We start from the raw sequence: 27,405 nt of genomic DNA, 5'->3' as shown, positions 1-27,405 counted from the left end.
CTCTGGTGTCCCCCACTTGCTTTCATGATCACCTTTGGAAAAAACGCCTTTGGGAGAATTTGGGAGTCCATAGAACAAAATATACTTAAATAACTAATCTAGAAAGCCTCCTCTCCCAACGTCGATGGACAGTTTAACCTGGGTTTTCAGATGTGCTAACAAGTCAGCACTGCATTTTGAAAGTTAAAAGTCACCTTTTTAAATAAATAGCCCAAGAATACTTCGGAGCCTATGCTTGGCTTTAGAACCCAGATTAAAGTGTTGTCAAGTACGAAATGTGTTTGGATAGACGCACCATCTACTTCCAGTTGCTGGGCCATGTTTCCGGGATCCCATTTTGTTTCAGTTTGTGCACGTGACAGCTCTGTCCAAGGAGGCTAGCATAAGTGGCGATGGGTGTCAATCAGGCTCGAAGGAAATAGCATCCGAGCAGAGAATCAAGAGAAAGAGCTTACAGGAGTATGGAGCCGGTCTGACCGAGGGTGAGAAAATGGTACAGGAAGCAGAGGTAATAGACAGAGGGCCAGCGGAGAACTGTGGTACCCGGCAGAGCACTGGCCCTGCAGGAAGGGCAGTGCTGGGGGCCCGATGCCTCTACCCCGCTGAGCACCCAGCGTCTCTCCTGTGACTAGGTGAGACTAGGAGCAAAGCAGACACCGTGGAGAGAAAACTGCTTTTCCTCCCGGTGAAGGGGGTGAGGGTGGGCAGGCTTCTCTTTTCCGTGTTTACCCAGTGTCTACTGGGTGGGGGGCATTCTTCTCTTTTTCTGTAATTATTCACTGTCTGCCCTTCACAAGAACTTGCTGTCCATGGTGTGTCTCTCCGGTTTTACACTGTGAACTCTGGGCTTTACGCAGGACTGCTTTAGGTTAGAAAACATGGAACTGGGCAACAGCTCCTGGAGGCAGAGGCACGTGGCTCTCTGAGCTCACAACCCGCCTACTCTACAGCGTGAGTTCCAGGACTGGCAGGGCTACACAGAGAAACCCTGCCTTGAAAAGAATAAACAAAGAAAGACAAGACAAGGTGAGACAGACACGAAGGACAGACTAGGATCAGAGAGCTAGGAAACCAGGGGAGCCCAGAAAGCGTATTCCAGAACCTTCTCTCTTATGCTTGAAGCCTGCAAAGGAAACGATATTCCCTCTTAGGGAAAGAATACACCATAGGTGGGCAGAAAGAGGCACCCAATTGCCCAGCGCCCCCATTTGTTTCGTGAGTAAGCCCATTCCAATGACCTCCCGAGGCAGCCCTGCATCTGCTAGGCTGAACATCGGAATTACACAACACACCTGAACGCCCAGATCGCGTTCAGGATATAGATACTTGGATCTTAAAGGTTCCAGCAATCGGATTTTCCTGATGGGGTCTCCGTAGCACAGATGGGAACCGGTGCTCTGAAGTGAGCGGCGAGTGTCATTGGCCTGCGAGGCCTTTGTTTGGGTGGGAATTCTGGCCTGTAACACATTTCAGTGAGCTCTCACGTTTTCACTTTGGGAAACTAGACAGATTCCAGACTCCAAGGTCTGTGCTGCTTTTAAAAGTAAAGTCAATAAAGAAATGAAAATAATTTCATTTAAAAAAAAGAACAAACAAACACCCCACATATTTTGGGCCATAGCGTTTCATCCCTCTAGAGAGAATGTTCTCTGAAATTACAGAGCACACAAAGCCTCCACAACTGGTTTTTTTTTTTTTTTTTTGGCTCTGAGCACTTAAATTCCCCAAATTTACCAGTCAACTCCTGCGTGCTAGGCACCAACATTACCTTTGCAGCTGCCATAGGAGTTCTATCTAAGAAGATCTGTTTTTTCCTTCAAAAATAATAAATAAACATTATTTAAGGAAAGACCTTAGCTTGAGAAAGCCTTTGAAGACCCTATAAGAACTGACAGTGGCAAGGTGACCTTTTCACGCAGTTGAAGTGGGCAAGAAATTTTAATGTGTATGACATGATGACGTATGTCTGCCATACCAGTACTCAGGAGACCGAGGGAGATGGGTCTCAGCGTGTAAGGCCAGCTTGGTCTTCATAGCAAGTTCTAGACCAGCCAGGGCTACATAGTGAAATCCTGTCTTAAAAAAAAAAAAAATCAATCACTGAGTGGTGAAGGGGCAGGCCTGTAATTCCAGCACTCAGGGAGGCAGAGGCAGGCAGATCTCTGTAAGTTCTAGGCCAGCCTGGGCTACAGAGCTATTTCCTTCCAGGACAGCCAGGGTTACTCAGAGAAACCATGTCTCAAACAAACAAACAAACAAAACACACAGCATACCCAAACTTAGGGACACAAAGTAGCTCTAAGAAGCAAGTTCATAGCACTAAATACCTACATAAAAAAAAAAAAAAATTGGAGTCTTCTCATTATAGTAACTTAACAGCAATTCTGGAAGTCATAGATCATAAACTCTAAATCAGTGATCAGTGGTTCTCAACCTTTCTAATGGGGAGACTCTTTAATACAGTTCCTTGTGTTGTTGTGGACCCCAAATCATGAAATTATTTCATTGCTACTTTGTAACTATAATTTTGCTACTGTAATGAGTTCTAATGTAAACATTTGATATACAGGGTCTCTGATACGTGACTCCCAAAGAAGTAGAAACTCATGGGTTGAGAACAGAAGGAATAAATCACACCCAAAAGGAGTAGATGACAAGAAATAATAAAACTATTTATTGAAATCAAAGTAGAATAGAAACAAAGAAAAAATAGAACAATGAAAGAGTTGGTTCTTTGGGGGAAAAAATCAATAAGATTAAAGCCTCATCCAAATTAACCAAAAGGCAGAGAGAGAAGATTCAACTTAATAAATCTAAAAATGAAAAGGGGGAGACAGCAGCAGACGTCAGAGGAATCCAGAGCATTATAAGGACATGTGTTAGAAGACCTGTACTCCACCAAATTGGAAAACCTTTAAAAAACGAAAGTTAAACCAAGGTCAGATGAGCAATTTAAACAGTCCTATAACCATCCCAGTGAAATAGTAGTTCCCAGGGAATTAAAGTCTCCCAACCAAACAAAGCCCAGGGCCAGATGGTTTTAGTGCAGAATTCTACCAGGATTTCACAGGAGTTAATGCAAATACTCCTCAGATTATTCCACAAGACAGAAACAGAAGGAACCTTGCTCAGTTAATTTTCTGGCCACAGCTACCCTAATATCCGACTGCATAAAAACCCAGCAAAGAATGAGAATTACAGAACATTCTTAGACAAAGTGGTAGGTAACAAACAGGAAAAGACTTTTTACCAACTATAAAGCTACCTATCAAGAAAACAAATAACTCAATTTAAAAAATGCATCAAACAGAGATTTCTCAAAACAGGAAGTACAAATGGCTGATTAACACGTTAAGAAATGTTGAACATCCTTAGTTATCAGGAGCAACGCAAACCAAAACTACTGTAAGATTTCATCCTACTCTATAAGAATAGCAATGATCAATAAAGCAAGTGACAGCTTACGCTGGCGAGGATGTGGAGTAAGCGGACCACTCCTCCCTGTAGGTAGGAGTGCAACCTTGTACAGCCACTATGAAAATCAGTGTGGTGGTTCCTCAAGGAGATGGGAATAGATTTAACTTCAGATCCAGCTATGCCTTCCTGGGATATATACCCAAAAGATGCTTCATCCTACTATAAATGCACTTGCTGAACCGTGCTCATTTCTTCCCTATTCATAATCGCCAGAAACAGGAAACAACTTACATGTCCCTCAACAGATGAACGGATAAAGAAAACATAGTACACTTATACAGTAGAGTATTACTCAGCCATTAAAAACAAAAAACAAAAAAACAAAAAAACAAAAAAAAAAAAAAACTGAAATCACGAAATCCCAGTTAAATGGGTTGAGCTAGAAAATAAAATCCTCCAGGGTGAGGTATCTCAGACCAGAAAGACAAATATATTGTGTATTCACTTACATGTGGATATTAGTTGTTAATTCTATGATAACCAAGCTACAATCCACAGAATCACAGAGGTTAGGGATAGAGTAATGGACCAGGGGGTGGACAGACAGATCTCCCAGGAAATGGAAATGGGATAGTACTTATGGATAGATTGGGGGCGGGGCTGGAACAGGAGGATGAAGTGGAGAGAGGGAGGAAAGAGGGAGAAAGGGGAGGGAATGTGGAGAGAGACAGTTAAAATTAAGGGCCATTTGAGGGGTAGTATGGAAACCGAATACAACAGAAGCTTCTTAAGATACATATAGGAAGGTGATCTAAATGAAATAGCCAAGTAATGGTGGAAACAGAGCCCCAGATGGCTATTTCTTGTCACCAAATGAAGCTTCCAGTACTGGGTCCTTACCTAAAGGGATCCCATGGGAAACCCTCCAGACAATCAGACTCTTGCCAAGTCTGTAAGTTTCCACAAACTGACGTCAAGGCCCCGCTGTTTAAGACAACACCCACACAACACAGGGGCGTTGAGCTGGTGTCTATGTAAAACCTTCACACTGCACTCTAGTATCTCAGGCACTGGAAAGTGCTCTGCACAATACCAAAGGAGAAATGTAAACACCAACACAGCCACAGACCCATGGATTACAGCTGTTCTGCCTGTAAAATATACCAGGGCAACGGTGGCACAAACCTTGTGGAAGTAACCAACCCATATCTGATTGGACTTAAGGCCCACTCCATGAGAGAGAACCCATACTCAACACTGCTTGGGCAAACAAGAACCTGAGAGTGGGTGTCCCAGGGACCTAAGATAAAACCAAACACCACTGCTCTAAAAACAAAACAAAATCCTAAGAAGAAAATGACTCCTAATGACATTCTGCTAGACTCACAGAGCAGAGCCGTACTCTGTCTTTATCAGAGAAGCATCCTCCTTTAGCAGATGGAAACAAATACAGATGTTCATAGCCAGATGTTATCCAGAAAATGAGAGACCCTGGAACATTCATCCCTAAAAATGGATTCTCTATCAAATCCCTCCTCTCAGGGCTCAAGGTTGTCTGTAGAAGAGGAGACTGAAAAAGTACCAGAGCCGGAGGGGATGGAGGATGACAATAAAGCCAGGCCCTGTAAACTAACAAGATGTGAACTCAGACTGAGGCAGCACCGTGGGTCTGCACCGTACAGGGTCCTAGAGCTGAAAGAGAAATAGACACAGGCCCCCATCTCTAACCCAGAAGCTATCTCCAGTTGATGGCCAGCTGCCAATGAAAACTTGTTTTTCTCCAGAGGAGTCTCACTGGGGAAATGCAACTGTAAATGGAAGGCTGTGAGCCCAGCAGGGGCTGACGGCGGTTCTCAGCCTTCCTAATACTGAGACCCTTTAATAAAATTTCTCATCTTGTGGTGACCCCCCAAATCATAAAATTATTTTTGTTGCTACTTCACAACATTTGCTAACGTTATGACTCACTTTTTTTTTTTTTTTTTAATATAGGCTTGTCATTGGTTGAGAATCAGTCCTCTTGAAAGAGTATTGATTTTTCTTGTTTTGCTAGAGAGGTTCATGGTTCCAACTGTACATTTTGCATTTGCAGTTAAATAGTGTTCCTGTGTCTAGTGAGCTTTCCCTCCCTGCACATTCCAGGGTAGCCCGCTCCCTCTTTCATCTCCTTTGCATCTCACTTCCCAGCATGCTGTTTACCACCTTTCCCCTCCTGATCCAACCTTTCTCCAGATCCGGGTAAGCTCCACCTTCGGTGGGAAACGAGCATTCCAGAAAGGTGGACCCACTGAACCGGAGCCATCTGTTGATAGGATTATTAGAGAGTGCCGTAGGAGCTACGATTCCGTTCTATTTTGGCAAACACGTGTACTCTTTTATTGTTTTTCTCCAGAACAACCATTTTTCTGATTTTATGGACAAGCAAACTGGATTTGTCACCAGGAACCTGCTGGCAGTCCCGATCGTGACGGGCAAGGAGGTTCTTGCTGTGGTCATGGCAGTGAACAAAATCAACGCTCCTGAGTTTTCCAAACAGGATGAGGAGGTACTGCTGCTAACCCGGAGTTTGGGCAGACACACTGGAAGTGACTTGTACAACCAAAGGAAGGGATTCCAACCATAGCTTGTTCCTCTCTGTGGCCCGTAGGTCTTTTCTAAGTACCTCAGCTTTGCCGCTGTCTCCCTAAGGCTGCAGCACACCAGTTACCTGTACAATGTGGAGTCCCGGAGAAGCCAGGTAATGGGACAGCGACAGTAGTCACTTCTTGCTCCTGGACCCTCTTATCCCTCATGGGGGCTTAAGTCACCTGGAATAGATCCTCAAACTACAGTCCCAAGTGTCTTCTCAGTCAGTCCTCAATCTGTGTGTACAACACACTGGGCTTGTTCAGTCTATGTTCTGGGTGCCTGTGGGCTCTCCACCTAGGATGTGATGATTACAGTACCCACCTCATATGGTCGACATTATTATTATTAATATTATGGTAAGCATAGCTATTAGTTCTCACTTAAAGCTCTTAGCTCCTGGGTCACCATCGGAAAAGAGTCACTCATTTCTGGTTTATTGTTTCTATGGGATAGAGGGGTAAAAGAGGCATGTCAGCTGCCGTGATCCTTGGGTCTCTTATTCATCTAAAACAGGAATGGGCCTTGGGATGAATGTATCTAGGTCCCTCCCCATTCCAACTTTTCAGGTTCGGGTAACTCTGAGTAGTTAAGGATGCATGGATGAGCTATGTGACTTCCCACGAAGTACACTGACAGCCCTCGGACACGGGAGCCTTTGAGAGATTAGGAATATTTGTGTCCGCCCTGTTATAATGGTTTGGAAAAGGTCTACTCACCACCCTACTTAGAGAACCCATAAAGTTTGTTGGTGGTTCAAACTAGAACTGCAGTTTCCCATGAGTGTGTTCATTTTGTTTTGATACACTTCGTGTTTTCTTTGAACTAATATTCACTTTCTGTCTCTGTCTCTCTCTTTCCTCTCATTTTGTTCTTCCTCTTCCTCCTCTTCTTCCTCCTCTTCCTCTTCCTCTTCCTTCCTCCTCCTCATCCTCCTCCTCCTCTCTTTCAGATCCTTATGTGGTCAGCCAATAAAGTCTTCGAAGAGCTCACTGACGTTGAGCGACAGTTTCACAAGGCCCTGTACACCATCAGAACACACCTGAACTGCGAACGTTACTCCATTGGTCTTCTGGACATGACCAAGGAGAAGGTTTTCATATTGCATATGCCTCATCTCCCCTCAGTCACCTAGAAAATGCATAGCCAAATGAACCATGGTCCATTGACAAGTGGATATGCTATGTAAATAACCAGAGAGCAAGAATTAGTGCTGTGAAGGCATAGAGCTAATGGGAGCAGCGAGGAGCAACGTGACATGGGCTTAATTAAAGTTCGGCTTTTCTATTCTGTACCTGTATCCATCACCGGCCAGTCTCCCATTTTAATTAATTAATAGCCTTTCATTTTAGACTAGGTTTATGGTTATAATAAACGGATCATCGAGTACAGAATGCCAATATCATCCCCCAGTCTCACCACCAGCTTTCCTATTGTTAAAATGTTGGGCTGGTGTGGTGCATGTAGAGTACGTCAGCTCTAAGAACCTTTGGGATTTTTTCCCCATTTAGCACAATGTTGCTGTAGTTTATCCTACATGCCCCTCATTATGTTGAGATATGTTTCTTTTATTCCTAGTTTTGTCTTGGGTTTTATTATGAAAGGATGTTGCATTTTGTCAAACGCTTTTCCTGCTTCTATTAAATGGCCATGCAATTTCTGTACTTCCATCTATAAATGCAACAGATGCATTACACTTACTGGTTTACAAGCTTTGAGGCATCTACCCTTCAAGCTGACTTGGTCATGGTGTATGATCATCTCCATGTGTTCTTGAATTCAGTTTGCAAATATTTTATTGGGAATTTTTGGCATCTGTGTTTATCAGGAAAACTGACCAGTAATGAGAGACAGAGAGAGACAGAGACAGAGACAAAGACAGAGACAGACAGAGACATAGAGTATCTTATTAGGATATCAGTGTAATATGGTAATATTGGTTTTGTAAAATGAGTTTGGAAGCCTTCTTTCCTTATATGGAATTATTTAATAGGACTGGAGTTCATTCTTGACAGGGGTCTGCTAGTTCTACTGTGAATCATCTGAACCTTGACTTTTTAAATTATTATTTTAAAGTTGAGAGCTTTTCTCCTTTACTACTGCTTGAATCTTGTTGCTTGCTATAGACCTGTTTAAATTGCTGGTCTCTCTTGGTTTAACTTTGACTAGTAGGTCATATTCATCTAGAAAGTCACCTGTTTCTTTAGGGTTTTTGTTGCTTTTGTTTTTAGTTTTATGGAATTTAAGTTGTTAAGGTATGGTCTTCCAATTCTCTGAATTCTCTTGGTATCTGTTGTATCCTTCCTCTTTCTTCTCTAGTTTTATTAACACGCGCTCCCCCCCCCCCCACACCTGGTTGGGTTAGTTAACGATCTGTCACTTTTATCTTTTGAAAGATCCAACTCTTTGTTTCATTTATTGTTTATATTTTTAACTATTTCTTTCATAATTTCTTTCATGATCTTACTTATTTCTTTTTGTGTACTGTTTTTGGGTTTGCCTTGTTGTTCTTGTTTTCTCAAGGCCCTAAGGTAAAACTTTAAATCATCTGTGCAAGAAATCTCTGACCTTTTAAAGGTAAGCATTTACAGCTGTGACTGCCCTCTTAGAACTGCTTTCTCATAGGTATGGTGTGTCTTCATTTTCTTTCAATTCTTAGAATATTCTAATTTCCTTCTTGATTTCTTTAGTAACCTGTTTATCATTCAGTTGGAATCCCCATACATTTGTAAATTTTTCTGTGCTTTCTCTTGCTGTTGATTTCTTGCTTTACTTCATATGGTCAGGTATGACGCAAGAAGCTATTTTCAGTATTTGTTGAAAATTACACTGGTGGTTTGAATGAAAAAACTGTTCCTTTACAGGATCACATATGTTAACGCTTGGGTTCCAGTTTATAGTAATGAACGTTTAGGAGGCAGAGCCTTACTGGAGGAAGTACGTCACTGGTGGTATGGGGACACTTGAAGTTTGTAGTCTCTTCCACTTCCTCTTCTTTCCTTCTGCTTCCTGTGTGCAATTGCGTCTTAGTTAGGATTTCTATTGTGAGGAGACACCATGACTATGGCAATTCTTATCAAAGACAACATTTAATTGAGACTGGCTTACAGTCCAGAGGTTTAATCTATTACCATCATGAGCAAGCATGGGGGCACTAGGCAGACCTGGTGCTGGAGAGTTTACCGGGAGTTCTACATATGGATGGGCAGGCAGCAGGAAGAGACTGAGACACTGGGCCTGGCTTGAGCATCTGTGTCTCCAGAGTCGACCCTCTGTGACACACTTCCTCCAACAAAGCCACATCTGTTCCAATGAGGCCACACCTCCTAGTAGTGTCACTCCCTATGGGCCTACGGGGGCCATTTTCTTTCAAACCACTGCAGAGTGGAAATATGATGAGTCAGCTTCCTGCAACTGCCACCAAGCCATGGTGGCATCACAGACTCTGTCCCTCTGAAAGTATGAACTGGTTGGGGGTCATGATTTTTTCCACAGCAACAGAAAAGTAATCCATTTGCATTGTGTCCTGATATGAGATCTTACTTTAGAGAAGGTATCTTCTGTAATGCTTGGATAGAATGTTCTGTAGACATCTACTAAGTCCATTTTATCTAGGATGTCATATGATTCCTTGGTTTCTATGGTGTTTTGTTTTGTTTTAGGGTAGCCTCTTTATCAATGAAAGCAGTGTATTAACGTTAACTTGTGACTTTATGTACCGTCTTATGAATCTGTGTGTTCCTATGTTTGTTGTGTGAATATTTAGAATTGTAATGTCTTTTTTTAAAAAAGAAAATTGAAAGTTGATTTGCAGTTTCTGTTATCTAAGTTGCTCTTTGTCTTATCTTTCCTTATATAAGTAGTTTACAGAATGAAATACCCTTTAGATGGCTTGTTCCACTAGTCAGAATGTGACCTTCTTGATCTCCCTACGAGTTAAATTGGTTTGAAGTTTATTTTATAAAATGTTAATGTCTGTGTCCTATGATTTGGAAACTATGACATTGAAGAGTTATTATTTAAAGGTGTGTGATAATGTATGTTATTTTGTTGATTTTGTAGTGTCTGGTGTTTTCTTGGTCCCCATTTGTTTAGCTATGATCAAAGGGTAGCTTTTGATTTTATCTCCACTGTCCCTGGGTATTCATCATTTCCTTCAGCTTGAAAAATTCTGCCCAATATTTTCTGGAGAGCTGGCTCGGCAGTCACAAACTTCTTTAGCATGCTTTTTGTTTTTAATCATGAATGCTTTTATTTCTACATCAATTGCAAAAATAATTTTGCAGGGTATAGAAGCCTGGGTTGGCAGCTGAGGCTTTTCAGGAGAAATGTGTCTTTCTCTGCCCTTCACTTTTGAAAGTTTCTTTTTCGAGTATTGCTTGCAAACCCAACCAAGACCCTTGGGCCTGGAGGGTAACAAGACACAGAGTCAATGAGGAGACTCTGGGAGTCAGGAAAGTGGCAAAATCAGACTCATTTATTGCAGGAACTGGACAAACCTTTATACCCACCTCCCAGAATCTCATTGGCTCTCGAGTAGCCAGATGTGGTGCTGTCGCTTTCTCATTGGCTTGCTCCATTGCCGATTCTAGCCTCAGCTGTCTCTATCCATGCAGGCAGATTCTAGGGTGGCTCGAGAGGAAGTACCCATCTGTTGTGTGTGTGCCAGCATTGTGGCTGGGCCTGCTTGGTTAAGTTTCTCCCACATGCACGTTCGGCTGTTACTCTTATGGGCCTGCCCTTGTATGTGAACCATTTTCTCTTGTCACTCTTAGCACAGTTCCCTTTCTCTCTAATTTATATTCCGTGTGCTATGTATTTAGTGTTTAACTGTGATATGATATAGGGAATTCCCCCTTGTTCTGTTTTTTCCTATTTGGATTTTTATTGCCTCTTCTACTCAGACAGACCTCTTGTTCTCTAGGTTCAGGCAAATTTCTGCTGATTGTACTGAAAATATTGTCTATGCTTTTTGCACGGAGTTATTCTTTTTCTATGCCCAGAACTAGTAAATTTTGTTTCATGGTGTCTCAAAGTTCTTGCATACACTTTTGTATATTGTATATTGCATACACTGTATACTTTTTAATAAATTTATTATGGTTTTCAACTGAATTTACCAATTCCTACATCTTGTCTTCAAGACCTAGTATTCCGCCCTTCCTGTGAGCTATGCTATCAATTAGGCTGCCCACTGAGCTTTTTATTTGAGTGAAATTTTTATTTCCAGTATGGTTTCAGCTTATCTTTTCTTCAGTACATTTGTCTCTTTATCACTCTTCTTTTTTTAAAATTCATTCAGCCATCTTTTTTTTCATTTTATTTTTATTGGACATATTTTATTTACATTTCAAATGTTATCTCCTTTCCCAGTTCAACCTTAATTTCATATTTTACACTGGCTTCCTCCTTTTATGCAGCCGTTTAAGCGTTCTCATGGAATTCACTCAGGCATTTATTTTTTGTCTTCTTTTGTTTCTTTAAACATTTTTATTTTACTCCTTTGGAAATTTCTTGCCTGGAATTTCATCCAAGACACTGTCATGGGGGGCCTTTACTGTGAGATTTGTTAACTTTTGGAGGGGACATGTGGTCTTGGGTTTTTATGTAGTGTATTTTTTTGAGATCTGTGTATCAGGAGTTGGATTGTTGATTGCATTAAAAAAAGACTACTTTAAATTTAAGTCACCTTTTCCCCTTCAGATGAAAGTGTGCAGTGTCCAGAAGAGAACTGGTCTTAGTAGGTTGAGGCATTATTCTCCTTTGTAAAACCCTTGGACACCAGACTGTATTCCCATCCCTACCCTGTGCCAATAATCAATACCCAGAGGGGATATGAGGGAAAATCTAGGGAAATAGTGATAGTTGATTTGCAACAATTGCCCCTTAACTACTAATCATTTTAGGGAGTAAAGGGGTATTGATAGCACCGTGTGTGCTAACAGATTAGTTATCATGAGTGTAATTGGTGGCAGGGAGAATTAGAAGAAATCCCAGTAAGAAGGTAGTACTGGGGTGATAGAAGAAAGTGGAAGAGAAAATACAGAAGGCCTTGAAGACAAGACATAGAAAAGATACATTCAATTAAAAGCAATAACACATTTATTATTCATAATAAACTAAATTTATTTTTATAAAATATAAAAAATATAATTATAAAATATAAATTTAAAAATAAAGTATAAATTTTTATATTTTGTAAAATATAAACACTTTATGTTTTATGAAAGTATGTAATTTTATATTTTTATAAAACATATTTTAAAATATTTTTAGAAACCAAAATTTTTGATATTTTATAAAATATAAATTTTTATATAAAAATAAAATTATTGCTAATACACTTCTTTTAAAAAATCCCTCAGGGAGATGAGGAAATTTAGGTGACAGGTAGACTGAAAAGAGAGACAGTATAGAATAGCCTTGTCTATCTATGGTTGAGGCACACGGACCCTACGAGCTATGCCGATAACATTCTTTGGGAAGAGGAAAAAAGCAAAAGAATAGGACGAAGTAAGTAAATAAATCTCAAAGGAGAAGGAAAACAAGCAAGCAGCAAGCAAGTAATCTAGAAAAAAAAGAGAGCTGAGATGGCCTGCTAAGATGACCCTGGGAGCTAAGCAGGAGGGACAGATGAGGAGGGAGAGAAAGGTGGAGGCAAAGGTTCCAAGACTGATGGTCTGAGGCTGGCTCTCCCACCTCTCCCTCATGCTCCTTCCCTACTGTGCCTTTTGTCATCCTTTGAAGCAGCATCTTAATATGAATCCCTGACTGGTCTAGTACTCACTCTATTTAGCCCAGGGTAGCCTCAAATTCAAGCAATGCTCCTGCTTCAGCTTTCTGAGTTCTAGAATTACAGGCATGTACCAGATGCCAAAGTTTTTGGTAACTCACAGTGTTTATTTAAGAAAGTGACAGTTACGCATATTTATGGGTACAGTGTGATATTTTCACAAATGCATATGTATGAATTATGAAATGGTTTCAATAATTAACATGTTGATCGCTTTACATAGTAATACCATTTACATCTAGTCTCATAACAGCTTTGAAATTATAATACATACTCACTTTAGTTGCGTTTTTCTATAGTAAGCCCCGAGAATTTACTGCCTGGCTGGTGTTTGAATAGATCATTCCTGTTCTGTTGGCAGTTCAACCCATAGTCTCTGGTAACTACATCCTGCCCTCTGCTCCAGTGTTGGATGTTTTCAGATGCCACACTACATTGAACCATGTGTTTGTCTTTTAGTGCCTAGCCCATTTCTCTTACCACAGTCTCCAGGTTTACCAACACTGTCACAGTGGCACATAGCTGCGTCTTTCTTTCTCTGTTTCATCCTTTCCACCTTCTTTCCTTCCTTTCTTCTTTCTTTTCTTCCTCCTGTTCATTTGTATTTCTTTTCTTCTTTCCTTTCTTCTTTCTTCCTTTCTTCCTTCCTTCCTTCCTTTCTTTTTCTGAGGCTGGATAGTATTTCATTGAGCAAATTCTCTACATTGTCTTTATCTATTCATTCATTGGTAGACAGGTCAATTCCATATCTCTGCTAAACCTCATATATTTATTTGCATTAGGGAATAATAATCTTCCCCAAGGCTGTTTCTCAGCCAGTGAAGGACATTGTAGTTGCTTCTAGTTTGGGGTGATTACGAATGAGGCTGCTGTAGGTACCAAGCACAGGATTTTGTGTACACACACTTTCAACTTACTTGAGTAAATGGCAAAAGGCAGTTCCTGCATTGTCCGGGGAGACTGTTTGTGTCTATACAGCACTGTCAATCCGTCTTCCCAAGGGACTCTCACTTTTGCATATCTGTGTTCTCCTTAGGAGTCAGTGGTCCCTCTATTCGGGTTTCATCACCGTTTGAATTTGCAGTCCCAGCCAGAGATGACGTTGGACAGTTTTCTCGTGCTTAGTTCTCATGTTGTTTCTTGTCTGATGAAATGTCTATTCCAATCTCCTGCTGGTTCTTAGGTGAAGGTTTCTGCTTCCTGATGGCTAGATTTCAAGAGATCTTTGCAACCAGAAGCAATAACACATGTTTACAATCCCAGCACTCTGGAAGCTGAGGCAGGAGGATAACTTGAACTTAAGACCAGCCTGAGCAAATTGGAGACTTTGAATACTCTGGATACTAGTCCTGCAATTGCAAATATTTTTCTCCTAGGCTCTTCATTCCTTTCTGAGAAACATTTCTGTAGCAGACCTTTTGAATTGCAATAATCTCCAATACTTTTTTCTTCATACATTGTGCCCTTGTGCTGTGTCAAAACAAAACCACCTGCAAACTCAAGTTCATCTAGATTTTCTCCTGTGTCAACTTCCAGAATTCTTATAGTCTGGTGCTGTATATTTAGGCCTATAAGTCATACTAAGGTTTTTTCATTTTTTTTTAATTAAAGAAATTAGATTTCTTAGTAGATGCTGTGGTTCCAATACAATTTGTTGAATAAACCTGTTTGTCTCTGTGGCCTTTGCTCCTCTGCAAAAGATTAGTTGAGTATGTGTTATATGTGTGTGTGTGTGTGTTTGTGAGCACACTTCTCTCCAGTGTCTTCCCCTTGCTGATTTCTCTCCCCACTAACACCACGCTGCCACGGTTTCGGCAGCTCTGACACAGGGCTTTAAGTCAAGCATCGTTACTTCTCCGTCCTCAACTTCAGCAATGTTTTCCATGTCCTGGTTCTTGGCTCTCTCATCAGCAAAGTGGGGACATCTCTCTTATCAGCTCTGAAAATCTGAGATAATAAAGTATTGAGCACATGGTAGGTGCAGAAGGTTAGTAACTATCTGACATTTCATATCTGAAAAAAAAAAATCCTAAAGTAGAAAGGAAGAAATACTATTATTCATAGTCTGACACTCACCTCATCTTTAATTCTCTTGGAAAGCTGGGATTTCAATATAACCGATACATTCCATTTGTGTTTCTTGCTATTCATGTGACTGGCAGTTGCTTTTCAAAGTCACTGCTCCAAGTGGGCAACATGGGACCATGAAGCAGAAGAGTGGGGTTCTAACACCGGCTGTGTGACTGCAGCTGCTGCTTAGGATGCTTTCAGATACAAGGGAAACATTGCTTTTATCATTTTTCATCTGAGAGACACCTTTATCCACTAGCCCTTCAGCTCACTCCCTCAACCCCATTCACTGGTCCAAACTGAACCTCATACCTGCCTTTAAATTATCACCCTCCCATAGGCTGGGCAGGACCCAGCATTCCTGAACAAATTACCACCTGGTATCTGAGCAAAATGAGGTTCAGCTATCAAGATGGGAGAGAAAGGGTGTTAATTAAGGAGGCTGACACTGTTGGCCGCTGTGAGTGACCTTAACTAAGCTTCTTAACCCACCTGGCTTTAGTGCTGTTGTCTACGAAAGAAGCTACACACTGCAGGCATTGTGCAGGGGTCGCTTTGAATGATATGCAAGAGTGTGGCTTATATCATTTAATCTTAAAACACACTGAAGTTGTGCTGTTCCCATCTAACGGAGGAATAAAATAGAAGCAACTTGTCTATGGTCACAAGTTCATAAGCAACACTGCTGAGAATTACAGTTTTTTTTTTCAAGTCTAAACTTACCAAACTATGTAGATTAACACAAAGTATGGGGGTGCCAATAATTCAGATAAGGCATGGGGGAACTCATGAGACAGATTGTTCAATAATGTTTAAATATAATTGCCTTCAGGAATTTTACGATGAGTGGCCAATCAAGCTTGGAGAAGTTGAACCTTACAAAGGGCCGAAGACTCCAGATGGCAGGGTAATGTCTTCCGTGCTGCCTGTGTATGATGCTGGGAGACTGAAATGCACAGAGTGGGGACGTTTCAGAGGGACACTGCCTGTCCTTCTCTGTCCTGTACAGTTGGGGGGACCTTAGGCTCTCATGAAGCTCCTGCTTTCCTTTTCCACAGACCCCAAGCTCTCTGGGTAGGTTCGTGGTTTTCTGCATGGAGGGAGGCATGCAACAACATCCTAAGATGTGTCTCGGCCCTTTTCAGCTGTGCAGAATAACTTCCTGGGGGCCGGGTTATTTTAACAGCCACACTCAACTTTGAGCTTCATGGGGGAGGTAGGGGAGGAAGTGTGTTCGCTTCTGTACCCACCATATCCTGGGACCATGAAAACCAGAAATTGACGACTTTGTCGGGGCCTCGGATTTCTCATCTGCCCATTCCCTTCCAACACTGACAAGGCATCCACGAGTCTCTGTTGTGGAGGTGCCTGCTGAGATTAGCCAATGAGAAAAGACCTGTGTGCTTACCTCGTGATAAATGTCTGTTTGCAGTTGATAAAGTATGTGCTTTCTTTTTCCCTAATGAAGTGATTAATGTCAACTGCATCTGGACAACAAGAAGCAATCAGTTAAAAGTAAAGACAGATTTCCTGGTGGTTCGGTAGTCAGACACCCCCACCCCCAAAAGCTATTTGGGTAAATTTAACTTTTAAAAACGACAGTGAACCCACACCGTGTGTGTGTGTGTGTGTGTGTGTGTGTGTGTGTGTGTGTGTGGTTGTGTATGTGTGTGTGTGTGTGGTTGCATGCGCGTGCCTGTGCACCCGAGCACGCACAGTCAATAATCTTATCTGATTATAGGCCTATAACTAATATATGAAGTGTTTAGTAATTTACATTATACAGAAAACTGTGGCTAGGAAATTAGATGCTATTTGTAAGACTTGTAAAGCACACATTCTTCAGTAAAGATTATTTTTTGGGGGGAAAATAATGTTGTACCCACAATCTCCTTTCTCCCTAGGAGATCATCTTTTATAAAATCATCGATTACATCTTACATGGAAAAGAAGAAATCAACGTGATTCCGTGCGTGTTTCCCTGAAATAGTCATGGGAGTTGCCACTGGGGTTTCATACCAGATCATTTCTATGTGTGCCAATGACTTTTCTAATCTTCTCCAAGGTCACCTCCAGCAGACCACTGGACGCTTGTTAGTGGATTGCCAACTTACGTTGCTGAAAATGGATTTGTAAGTCATTAAAGAAACTTAAATGCTATGTAACAGTGTATGAAACCCTTACTAATTTCAAGATAAATATAACCATTGAATCAAAAATGAATGAGTCTTCCAGAGGTCTTGAATTCAATTCCATGGTGGCTCACAACCAACTATAATGGGATCAGATGCCCTCTTCTGGTGTGGCTGAAGACAGCTATGGTGTACTCACATAAAATAAATAAATAAATCTTTAAAAAAAGAAAGAATGAATGAGGCAAGGATAGATGGCCACTTTCTTGGCAGAGGAGAAAGAAAAGAAAGAAAAGGAATGTTAAGAGTTGGTGGCTGTGACTCACGATAGGCTCGATTCCATTTCAAATGCTTGATGGTCTTAATACGATCATGAATGTTTTCTGTGAAGCCTTAAGTTGTTAACTCATGAATACTCACCGGAACAGCAAGATTCTATAATCCCAACAGTGCAGAGGCTGAGCAAGAAGATTGCTAAAGCTACTCCTTGCAAAGCTACATAGGGAAATCCAGACTCAAAGAAAGAAGCAAGTGAGCAAGCAAAACAAAAACAAAACAAAAAAAAAAAAACAAAACAAAACAAAAAACAGAAAACAAACCCTCAAAAGTAATTAAAGAAACAAAAGCTTCAGAAGAGTTCCACATTTTCTTTGTAAAGCTAGTGGACAAAAAGTAGATATGTGTCATCCACTCTTAGAGGACACTTAACATTGGCAGGCCCCGTGGCTCACAGAGTTTGAAGGGCTGGGTAAGATACTTTTGGACCTCAACACAAACTGTCAGGGTTCCCCCCCCAGATTTTTGTGAGTGGGTCAATGCTGGCAGAAGTGTTTACACTAGAAGTACCCTCCGTGGTAGGAGTATTATTTGCACTAGTATTTCCCCCAACCCTTAGGAGAGCCACTAACCCATCAGCCCTCTTTGGAGTTTCCAATCACAATTCAAATTTTACCTGGTGAATCTGAACAGAGCACTAAACCTTTTCCCACTTCAATGTCCTCATCTTGATTCAAAGGAGACTCAGCCTTTAAATGCTATCATTTTAAGCGGAACTCTGGTAGAAGTGAGATAGAGTCTTGTATTAAGACCTACCTGTGCCTCTGACCCAGGTACAGACAATTCAGAGCAACTCGAAACGGGTATGAGAAACAGTCTCCTAATTCCGGCACTGAGTGCAGCATCTCATAAGGAATTCTTACTTTGGAGCAAGTGAAACATCACCTGGCCTTTCCCACTTGCCCCTCAAGCCACCTTACTTTATAAAAGAATAAAGCAAGATCAGCTCCTATGCTCAAACCTGCCTCAGCAGGACAGCCTTTCCTTTGGCTTGGGCTGAGGAGTTGTTTGGAAGTCACTGGAAGTGGGAGAGTCGGGAGAGCAGGAAATGCCAGTTAACAGGAGAGGAGGTACCTGCAGTGAGCAGTTATGACCTAATGTGAGGAGCATGTGTTCATGTGTTTACCAAGCAGCCGAGAGCTTCATGGGGGACTCTCACTCCCAACATGCCCCCTCTCACCCTCCTCCAGGGGCTTACATGGCCCTACCCTCACTATGCTTCAGAATGACTTTGTCTCTTTCTTCACAGATCTGTAACATGCTGAATGCCCCTGCTGATGAGTACTTCACATTTCAGGTAAGGGTGGCCATGGCCCTGCCTTGTCCCTCAGGACTGGGAGCACGGTGGGTGCTCCGTCTCCTTCTTCATAGAGTCTAGCTTGTGTGTGCCTTAGGTGTAGTCAGCAACCACACGTGGGGCCCAAGTTCTAGAGCTCTAGCTTGGTCAGTGACCATCAAGAAGATTCAAAGAAGGGTCCTGAGAGAAGAAAGATAAGAGAAAGGTGGGAGGAGTGTGTGTGTGTGTGTGTGTGTGTGTGTGTGTGTGTGTGTGTATGTGTGTAACTATGTATGTGTGTCTCTGTGTGTGTATGTATGTGTATCTGTATATGCACACATACATACATGTGTGTCTGTCTGTATATGCACACACACAAACACACGTGTGTGTGTGTGTGTGTATGTGTATGTGTATGTGTGTGTCTACACATGCACACTACCATACTTCCATTCCCTCCAACTCTTGGTTCTGTAGGGGTGACAGCTGAGCCTGGTGCATGGCTGGTGTTCTAAACCCTTGTTTTCATGACTGATTGGCTGGAGACATTGTGTGGCCCAAATACAGCCCTGTGGTGCCTTCCTCAGCAGCCCTTCCTGCAGTATAACCTAACAGTGATCTAAAACAAAACAAAACAAAACAAAACAAAACAAAACAAATCTTAGCAGGTCCCTGGATTCTATCTCCTTTTCATCACCAGCCAGAAGCCCACTTCCTGGAGAGGAGATCCCCCAAGCAGCCCTCTGTACTTCCTGCTTAGCTAACCCACTGTTGCCCAGAGCCATAGCTGTGGCTTGAGTGTGACCCCTTAGAGTTCATGTGTTGAAAGCTAAATTCTAATTTCTTTTGCATATTATTTCTTCGTGGCTATATTAAGACACAACAGAACAGACGAGGGTGGAGTCGGAGGCACGGGACATTGCTAGCTTCGTGAGAAAAGAGACTTAAGTTGTCACCTCCAGTCCCTCTTGTCCACGGATGTTCTGCCATGTACTGACACAGGGCGCAGCCTCTCTGAGACGATATTCTCTTACACCTCTTAGTCTCTCAAACTAGGGAATTTAAATTCATTTTTTTTCCCTTAATAAACCACCCAGCCCACCCGATCCTACAACAGCAACAGAAACGGGACTTGGAGCGCATCTTCCTTACAGCTTCCTCTAATGCTCCACGAGGACCCGGCCACCATCTCTGCTTCCGGTCCTTCTGAGAACTAGATGAAGCTGCCGTGCCAGCGCGCTGTTGTCTCTCCTCTCTGCTTGCTGACACTCCATGTCCTGCATTTCATAAACATCAAATCCCTGATCTGGGTCAGGAACAGAGACCTTTCTCCAGCGAGGGCACTATTGTCTGTGTTTCTCTGTGCTGTGTAGACACACAGAATCTCACCAATGCTTAAATGGAGAAGGTTGCTTCCTCGGGGTGTGGGTGATCCTTGGGGAAACCCAGACACATCTGTTTGGATAAACAGAGGCTTCCCCCAGCTCTGCCCGCCGATCCCTTCGCTTACTGATGTGGAAACACACAAACACCATATGGTCCTGTTGCTTCTTGTACCTCCCTTCCTGCAACCAGAGCTTGCTTGTGATTATGTTGTACCCAGCCCTGGTCCGTAAATCTATAGCAATTGTGTGCCAGGGTAGACTGCACTGATAAAGGTGAACAGTGAATGTTTAAGTGTCTGAACCTGGACCGATGGCCGTGGAAGCAGGGAGTGAGGATAGAGTTGACCCAGCATAATCAGGTGCCCACTGAGGCTTGACAAAGCCTGGAGCCACGTTGTGAAGAGGGTTGGGGGCCCCTCACTGTGGCTTTAGGAGTCCCTGAAATGGGACAAATCTCCAGTCTACAGCAACCCTCCAGAGTCCCAGCATTCTTCGGTGTGGTACCCACAGCTGCATGCTTACCAGAACAGGGTTACTGTGCTCTGCCTCCCAGACAGTGACTAAATACGGCATGCCCCACCCAGGAGGCAACCAGACTCCTCTGAAGGGCAACACTGACCTAGGAAAACCTAGTGTGCTGCCCTACAGATTGCTCCAGAGCTGGGCTGAGGTGACTTTACTCATGCTGTGTCCAGCATTTTATCCATAGTCTAACAGCCATCTCTAGCTCTCTCCCCAAATTCCACCTCCAAGCCTGTCCTGTGCTCTAATACAGTCAGAGGAGGCTTCATGGCTCAACCTAAACCTCTGTGGAGGGCTAAATAAACCATGAAATGTTTGGAAAAAAAATCATCAATGTGGAGTGCTGAGTCTTTGGATCCATTTGCGTTAGCCACATACTTGCAAATACACTCTGTGGGTCTCTCGCTTGAGAGGGCATTAGAATTGCTGAGAGATGGGATGTATCCAGATGCATCCCAGAGACTACAGATACTTGAAAGAAATCTGTTGTGGAGGCTGGAGAGATAGCTCAGTGGTTGGTTTGTTCTTTTCTTCCAGAGGACTGGAATTGCATTCCCAGAATCTACATTGGGCAGTTTACAGCTACCCATACAAAACTTCAGCAAATCTGGTGCCCCCTTCTGGCATCTATGTACACTTACACACACAAACCCACACACAGACACATATGCACACCAGCCCACTTGCCACCCCACATACATAAACATAATTTAAAATTTTAATTATATATTTAAAAGTAAAAGATTTTTTAAAAGGACCTGTTGCCTTTGGCCACACAATGAAACACTTCTGAAGGAGTTTGTCTGCATTTCTCACTAACGTGGGGACATCTTGACATAGGGACTGTGATTGACTCTCATTAACAACACTAACAACCTCGCTTGGTTCTTGGATTGTCAGTGGGTCTCACGGACTTTACTAATCACAACCTACCATAAACTAGAAGATGATTTGATGGATTAGATAAAAATTATACTAAGAACTTCATCAGAGAGATCCTACTGTAAGAAATTAACTACATTGGCATTGTAAGATGGTAACAGTGCAGGGGAAACAAAGAGGTAACTTAAAGATAAGAAGCTCTTTCCATCCCCAGAGCTGGGGCCAAAGGGGAAAGTTAAAGTATCAGAACACAGCTGCCCTTGTTCTGGCTCGTTTGAATGGATGGCTTAGAGACTTGTCCTAACCGTGTTCTGACCCCAAGATTTACTTTAAAATAAGCTAAGCGGCGGGTGGGTAGGGGTGGTTGTAGGTGTAGTGGAAGGTAACTCAGGCTGGTGGGGTGGTTCAATTGATTCTAATAATAGTTGGAAGTTTCTATGAGAGATAAACACACATAAGCACATACAGATCTCGTGAGACCTGAACAAGGTCTGTAGGTTGTATATGGTCTGTTCTTTGGTTTTGGTACTGCACTGAAGTTACATGAAATGTTTCTATTGGTGGGAACTAAGAGAAAGGTCCATGGACTTCTCTGTACATTTCTTTTTTTTTTTAAGATTTATATATTTTGTGTATATGAGTACACTGTAGCTGTGTTCAGACACACCAGAAGAGGGTATTGGATCCCATTACAGATAGTTGTGAGCTGGGGATTGATCTCAGGACCTCTGGAAGAGCAGTCAGTGCTCTTAACCACTGAGCCATCTCTCCAGCCGTCTACATTTCTTTTGAAACATCTTGCCAGTCTATACTTGTTTCAGAAATAAAAAGTGAAAACGTTAAAGTAACAGTTTCCCTTATTGTTTATAGAAAGGACCGGTCGATGAAACCGGCTGGGTCATTAAAAATGTCCTGTCCCTGCCTATTGTCAACAAGAAAGAAGACATCGTGGGCGTGGCTACGTTTTACAACCGGAAGGATGGGCGGGCCTTTGATGAGCATGATGAACATATCACTGAGGTGAGCTTGGAGAACGGCAGATGTATCTGAGCATATCGAGAAGTGAAATTATACGGCAGCTGCACATCTCCCTCCGAGTCTGCACTGAGATCAGAACACTCAAGACACGAGTCGCATGGTTGTAATCAGTACATCCTTATTTGTCGTTTCTGACTCTGGACTGCTATGTATTACAACATTTTCTATACAAGTATAAAGTTTGATTTTGCCCAAACTCTTTCTAATCTTATAAAACCATTGAAGAATATTTATTATCCCCCCCCCATTCCTTTTTAAATCTCTCTCATTCCCAGCCTCAAACTTCTAATGTTTAGCTCCTGCTTTACTTCATTTTGTTTGTAATTTTTTCAGTAGAACGTTCTTGAGGCTTGGCACTTTGAAAAGCAAAGCTTAGTTAATTTTACTGTCTGGGCAACAAATTCAGATTTTATTTTTTTTCTTAGGTTGATACAAGGAACTGGGTTGGCAGTATGGGTCGAGGAGGGCTCATGAAGTCCCACCTCTTAGTTGAGGAATCCTTGTTAATCAGTGGCTGCTGGAGAAGGATCAGTTTTCTTCAGGAAAGAGCCCCGGAGAAGCTTCTCATACTCCTGTGGCTGGCTACACACACACACACACACACACACACACACACACACACACACACACACACACACACGCAGGCAGCCCTGAGTGGATCAGTTGGCTTTGAACACAGAGGACATAAAGTCAGGAAGTAGGAATGATGGGGGAGGAACTAGAAAGAAGAGAACAGAGGTGAATTTGATAAAGGAGATTATATGCACACATGAATTTCTCAAGCAACAATAATTTTTTTTTAAGGCAAGAACTGGGTTGGTGGTGGTGGAAGGGAGATCAGTATAGGGAAGTATGTGGGTTGTTGTCCACAAAGGATCTGAGTCACTGTTCTTACACTTCAGACTTTAACCCAGTTTCTTGGATGGTCTCTTTTAAACACGGATACCTATGATCGAGTGAACAAGCTGGAAAGCAGAAAGGACATTGCCCAGGAAATGATTATGAACCTCACGAAAGCCACCCCCGATGAAATCTGCTCTATTTTGGTAAGTGGGAAATCCAGAGCAGGAGGTGGCACTGAACCTCAGCTTCTGCAAACCACCTAATGACTGATGAGCAGGGGCCTGCTTCTGGGGTCAAGAAACGAAGATGCAGGAGAGGCTCGGGAGGAAGGAGCCTTGTCGGCTGGTAAGCTTCTCTTCCTGGAATTCCAGACCACAGTGTTACATTAGTACTTTGTGCAAAATAGCTCCTGGGTGTGTTGGAGCAGAAACAATGTATCTGGATTCTTGTATATCAGTGAGGAAAAGAATATTGTGAGAAAGAGCAATCTATCAGCCATTATCCTAGCATGCTATGTAACAACCACTGTTTCAGCTCGGTGACCTTCATTAATAAGCGTCTACCTTCTCCTTATAGCTGTGAGCTGAGCAGGCTCTAATTGACCTTGGTGACCCAGCTGTGAGTCTAGTTGGCCCTGTGACCTCTTATCTTTTGTGGACCAGCAGCAACCTGGTGATTCTAAAGCCTTTGCTCACATGACAGTCTCTAAAGTTCTCACTGACTAAAGCCAAGTCAGGTGATCGAGTCCAGTATCATTTTCTGCTGAGGGAGCCAGTGTCTGTTTGCTAAGAATGTTCTGATCACCACAAAAGTGTAGCCCTTAGTTTGCTTTTAAGATGGCTACTGCTACATTTTGGAGAGGGAGAGAACTCAGTTGTTTTAGGTTATCTCTTTGAAACAATTCCTCCTCATCATTTGCTTTCAGTCTCTTCCCATGCAGAATGTCTTTATTTGGAACAGATGTGTAGCCTATTTTAGATACAGCTCAACTGGTCTAAGCAGTGGAGCCATTGGACAGAAATCTTTGTAGGGATTCCACACCTCTATTGCTTTTCCATTTTAGAAATTTAAAGAGAAGTTAAATGTAGATGTAATTGAAGAATGTGAAGAGAGACAGCTCCTGGCCATATTGGTAAGTGTTTCTTTCTGACCCTGATGTCCTTTTAATAAAATCTATTTGGATACACACTTTAAATTTTTCAAGCAAATGATGAGTTTCTTCTTCAACATTATCCAAGGCTGGAAAGAAAGAGTTCTTCTGTAGACTGGCTGTCTTAGTCAAGGTTTCTATTCCTGCACAAAACATCATGATCAAGAAGCAAGTTGGAGAGGAAAGGGTTTATTCAGCTTACACTTTCAGATTGCTGTTCATCACCAAAGAAAGTCAGGACAGGAACTCACACAGGGCAGGAACCTGAAGGCAGGAACTGAAACAGAGGCCATGAATGAATGCTGCTTACTAGATTGCTCAGCCTGCTTTCTTATAGAACCCAGGACCGCCAGCCCAGGGATGGCACCACCCTTAATGGATTCTTCCCACCCTTGATCACTAATTGAGAAAATGCCTCACAGTTGGATCTCATGGAGGCATTTCCTCAAGGGAAGCTCCTTTCTCTGTAATAAGTCCAGCTTGTGTCAAGTTGACACACATAACTGGCCTTTTGGTTTCCTGCTTTTCCCTATCATTGTTCAATATAGTTCATCCCACAAAGATCCTTTACAATCATAGCTAAACTAGACGGCTGCAAGAGGCACCTCGGGATCTAGGGAGACTGTGGCTAAGTTTATCATTTTAGTAGCTTTGGGTTGCAGCAGGGCATACCTGCCAGGGCGACAGAGTCTTCCTCAGGCCAGTGGCCGTGATGGGAGAGAAAGCACCAAGAAGGAGGAGTTGGCAGCAGCTGTGTGGTTACCCCAGACCTAGAGGGGAACTCATCTCAGTGACTGGTGCCCAGGCGCACACTGTGGCCTCAATACTGTGCTGAAGAAAAACAAAAGTACAGAAAAGCAGGTCACATCCCTCCATGAGCTGAAGGTTCCCCTGAGATCAGTTTTCATACATTTGAACACCAAATGGCAGGCATATGCTTGCTTTAAGTAAAACTGGTTTCTGGTTCCTGGGCTGGCTTCTTGTACTCCTCTCCCTCCCGATATTTCCAGTGATCTCCTGTGTCCCTCCTCACCACTATTTCCTCTATGACTTGTCTCCTGCCCTGGTAAGTCCTCTCTCCTTCTCCCTCCGTCCCCTCTTCTGTTCCTTCTCTTCCTCCTAGCAGCTCAGCTTCGGAGATGCCCCTTCAGCATCCCACTCATTTGGTTGGAACCTGTTTCCAACCATTGTTTCTCCAATAGCACGGAGAACGTGGTGTTGTATCCTCTAATAACCCAAGCCCCAAGCCTTATTTGGCCTGAGTTTTATAAAGCATCTCACTAAACTAAACTAAAAATTTAAATTAAAAAGATGCAATTCTTTGATCTCCTGGGTCACAGTCACGACTGTGGGCCTCATTTACCTGCCACCTCTACATATTCTTAAATCTTTTGAGCCCAACAAAAGTTTCCACCGTAGAAAGGAAGGAGCCCCTGGGATTAGATTGGAGTCTAACCCACTTAGAAAATTTAAACATGGCTCTGAATTGAGGCTTTACTGGTTACCAGGTACTGGTGCACACTGAGCTGCTCTAAGCAACAAAGGGAGTAGAGACAGAAGAGGGGACCAAGGGGAGAGAAAGACGGGCCTGTGTGTGTGCATGGAGCCATTTTTCTCTTACCATGTGGGTTCCAGGGATTTAACTCCTAGGGATAAATACCTTAAACTAAGACGCCTCCGAGGCCCCTCCTATCAACCCTTCACCATTGATAATTGTACTGCACGCCGGGCTATAGGCTGGATGAGCTGTGAAACAACTCTGTCCTTCCAACAGAAGGAGGACTTGCCAGACCCGAGAGCAGCGGCCCTGTACGAGTTCTGCTTCAGCGACTTCCCCATCACGGAGCACGAGTTGGTCAAATGTGGGCTGCGGCTGTTTTTGGAGATAAATGTGGTGGAGAAATTCAAAGTACCTGTAGAGGTCAGGTGACATTTCCCTCGAAAAGCTGACTCTGTTGCTGGGCTTCGGTGATGTTTGTTTCTGCGGTTCCAAAGATTAGCTCAAGTTAGGATTTCAAACTATCATTAACTTTGTGACTGCACCGGCTCAAACTCTGTCAACAGCACCGGCATACCACCTTAGATAAGCGTGCCCCAGGCCGCCTACCCTTTAGAGTTCTGTCTAAAGTCTGAGTGGTGCTGTTGCCTTTGGGCCACAGGTTCTTACAAGGTGGATGTACACCGTTCGGAAAGGGTACCGCCCCGTCACCTACCACAACTGGCGGCACGGATTCAACGTGGGGCAGACCATGTTCACTTTGTTAATGGTAGGTATGGAGGCTGGAAGCCATTGAAAGTCTTTGCGGCTCTGAATATTCTCCCCTTGAGAAGTGAGAAAAAGAGGACATGTCCTGTTTTGTCATGATCCCTCAGACTCCAAGCCTCCTGCAGTCGATGACAGTGATGGGGGTCTTCCCGGGGGGCACTTCATCCATTTACATTTCAAAGGAAAGTCCAGATACCTCCAAGGTTCCGAAAATTCCCTGGGATGCCATGAGACTCACTAGATGAAAACCTAGTCTTCAGTAGAGACGTGGTGATCACCCCCTTCCTTGCAGGCCCACCGGGCTACACCCGCAGTGAGATGTGCTGGCCTCTCTATAAATGTATTCATACCTCTTTCTAGACTGGGAGACTAAAGAAATACTATACAGACCTTGAAGCTTTTGCCATGCTTGCTGCTGCTTTCTGCCATGACATTGACCACAGAGGCACCAATAACTTGTACCAAATGAAGTAAGTAAGTGTGTGCACCGTGTTGACCTGGGCTGATGGATGCTGGAAGACGCTGGAGAGGGATGAAATCCTCCTCCATCCTCCACGAACTACAGCCCAGCCACTTCCTCTGCTGCTTTTATCTGTTCTATCTCTCCTGAGCTACAAGCTTGTGGCATCTTTTCCATAGTGTCTGTATGTGTGTGTCTGTCTGTCTCTCT

At 42.8% G+C, this 27,405-nt stretch overlaps 1 protein-coding gene across 2 annotated transcripts in view; it reads left to right on the top strand.

The window, feature by feature from the left end:
• The window catches only part of PDE6C (phosphodiesterase 6C), a gene marked incomplete at both ends in the record, with an annotated part of 53,576 nt that overhangs the window by 3,124 nt on the left and 23,047 nt on the right, over positions 1-27,405 (top strand). For both annotated transcript variants that reach the window (XM_080912127.1, XM_080912126.1), the window contains 13 exons: positions 5,810-5,962; positions 6,065-6,154; positions 6,995-7,135; positions 15,738-15,812; positions 16,810-16,874; positions 16,971-17,037; positions 18,623-18,670; positions 22,309-22,458; positions 23,379-23,522; positions 24,383-24,451; positions 26,244-26,390; positions 26,629-26,736; positions 27,096-27,205. In XM_080912127.1, the coding sequence (XP_080768253.1) occupies positions 5,810-5,962; positions 6,065-6,154; positions 6,995-7,135; positions 15,738-15,812; positions 16,810-16,874; positions 16,971-17,037; positions 18,623-18,670; positions 22,309-22,458; positions 23,379-23,522; positions 24,383-24,451; positions 26,244-26,390; positions 26,629-26,736; positions 27,096-27,205 (1,367 nt within the window). The remainder of the gene's footprint in view (positions 1-5,809; positions 5,963-6,064; positions 6,155-6,994; positions 7,136-15,737; positions 15,813-16,809; positions 16,875-16,970; positions 17,038-18,622; positions 18,671-22,308; positions 22,459-23,378; positions 23,523-24,382; positions 24,452-26,243; positions 26,391-26,628; positions 26,737-27,095; positions 27,206-27,405) is intronic.

This window comes from Micromys minutus (assembly GCF_963924665.1).
Source record: "Micromys minutus genome assembly, chromosome: 2".
Taxonomy (NCBI): Eukaryota; Metazoa; Chordata; class Mammalia; order Rodentia; family Muridae; genus Micromys; species Micromys minutus.
The sequence above is the reverse complement of the archived record's forward strand: the minus strand, read 5'-3'. Positions and strand labels throughout refer to the sequence as shown.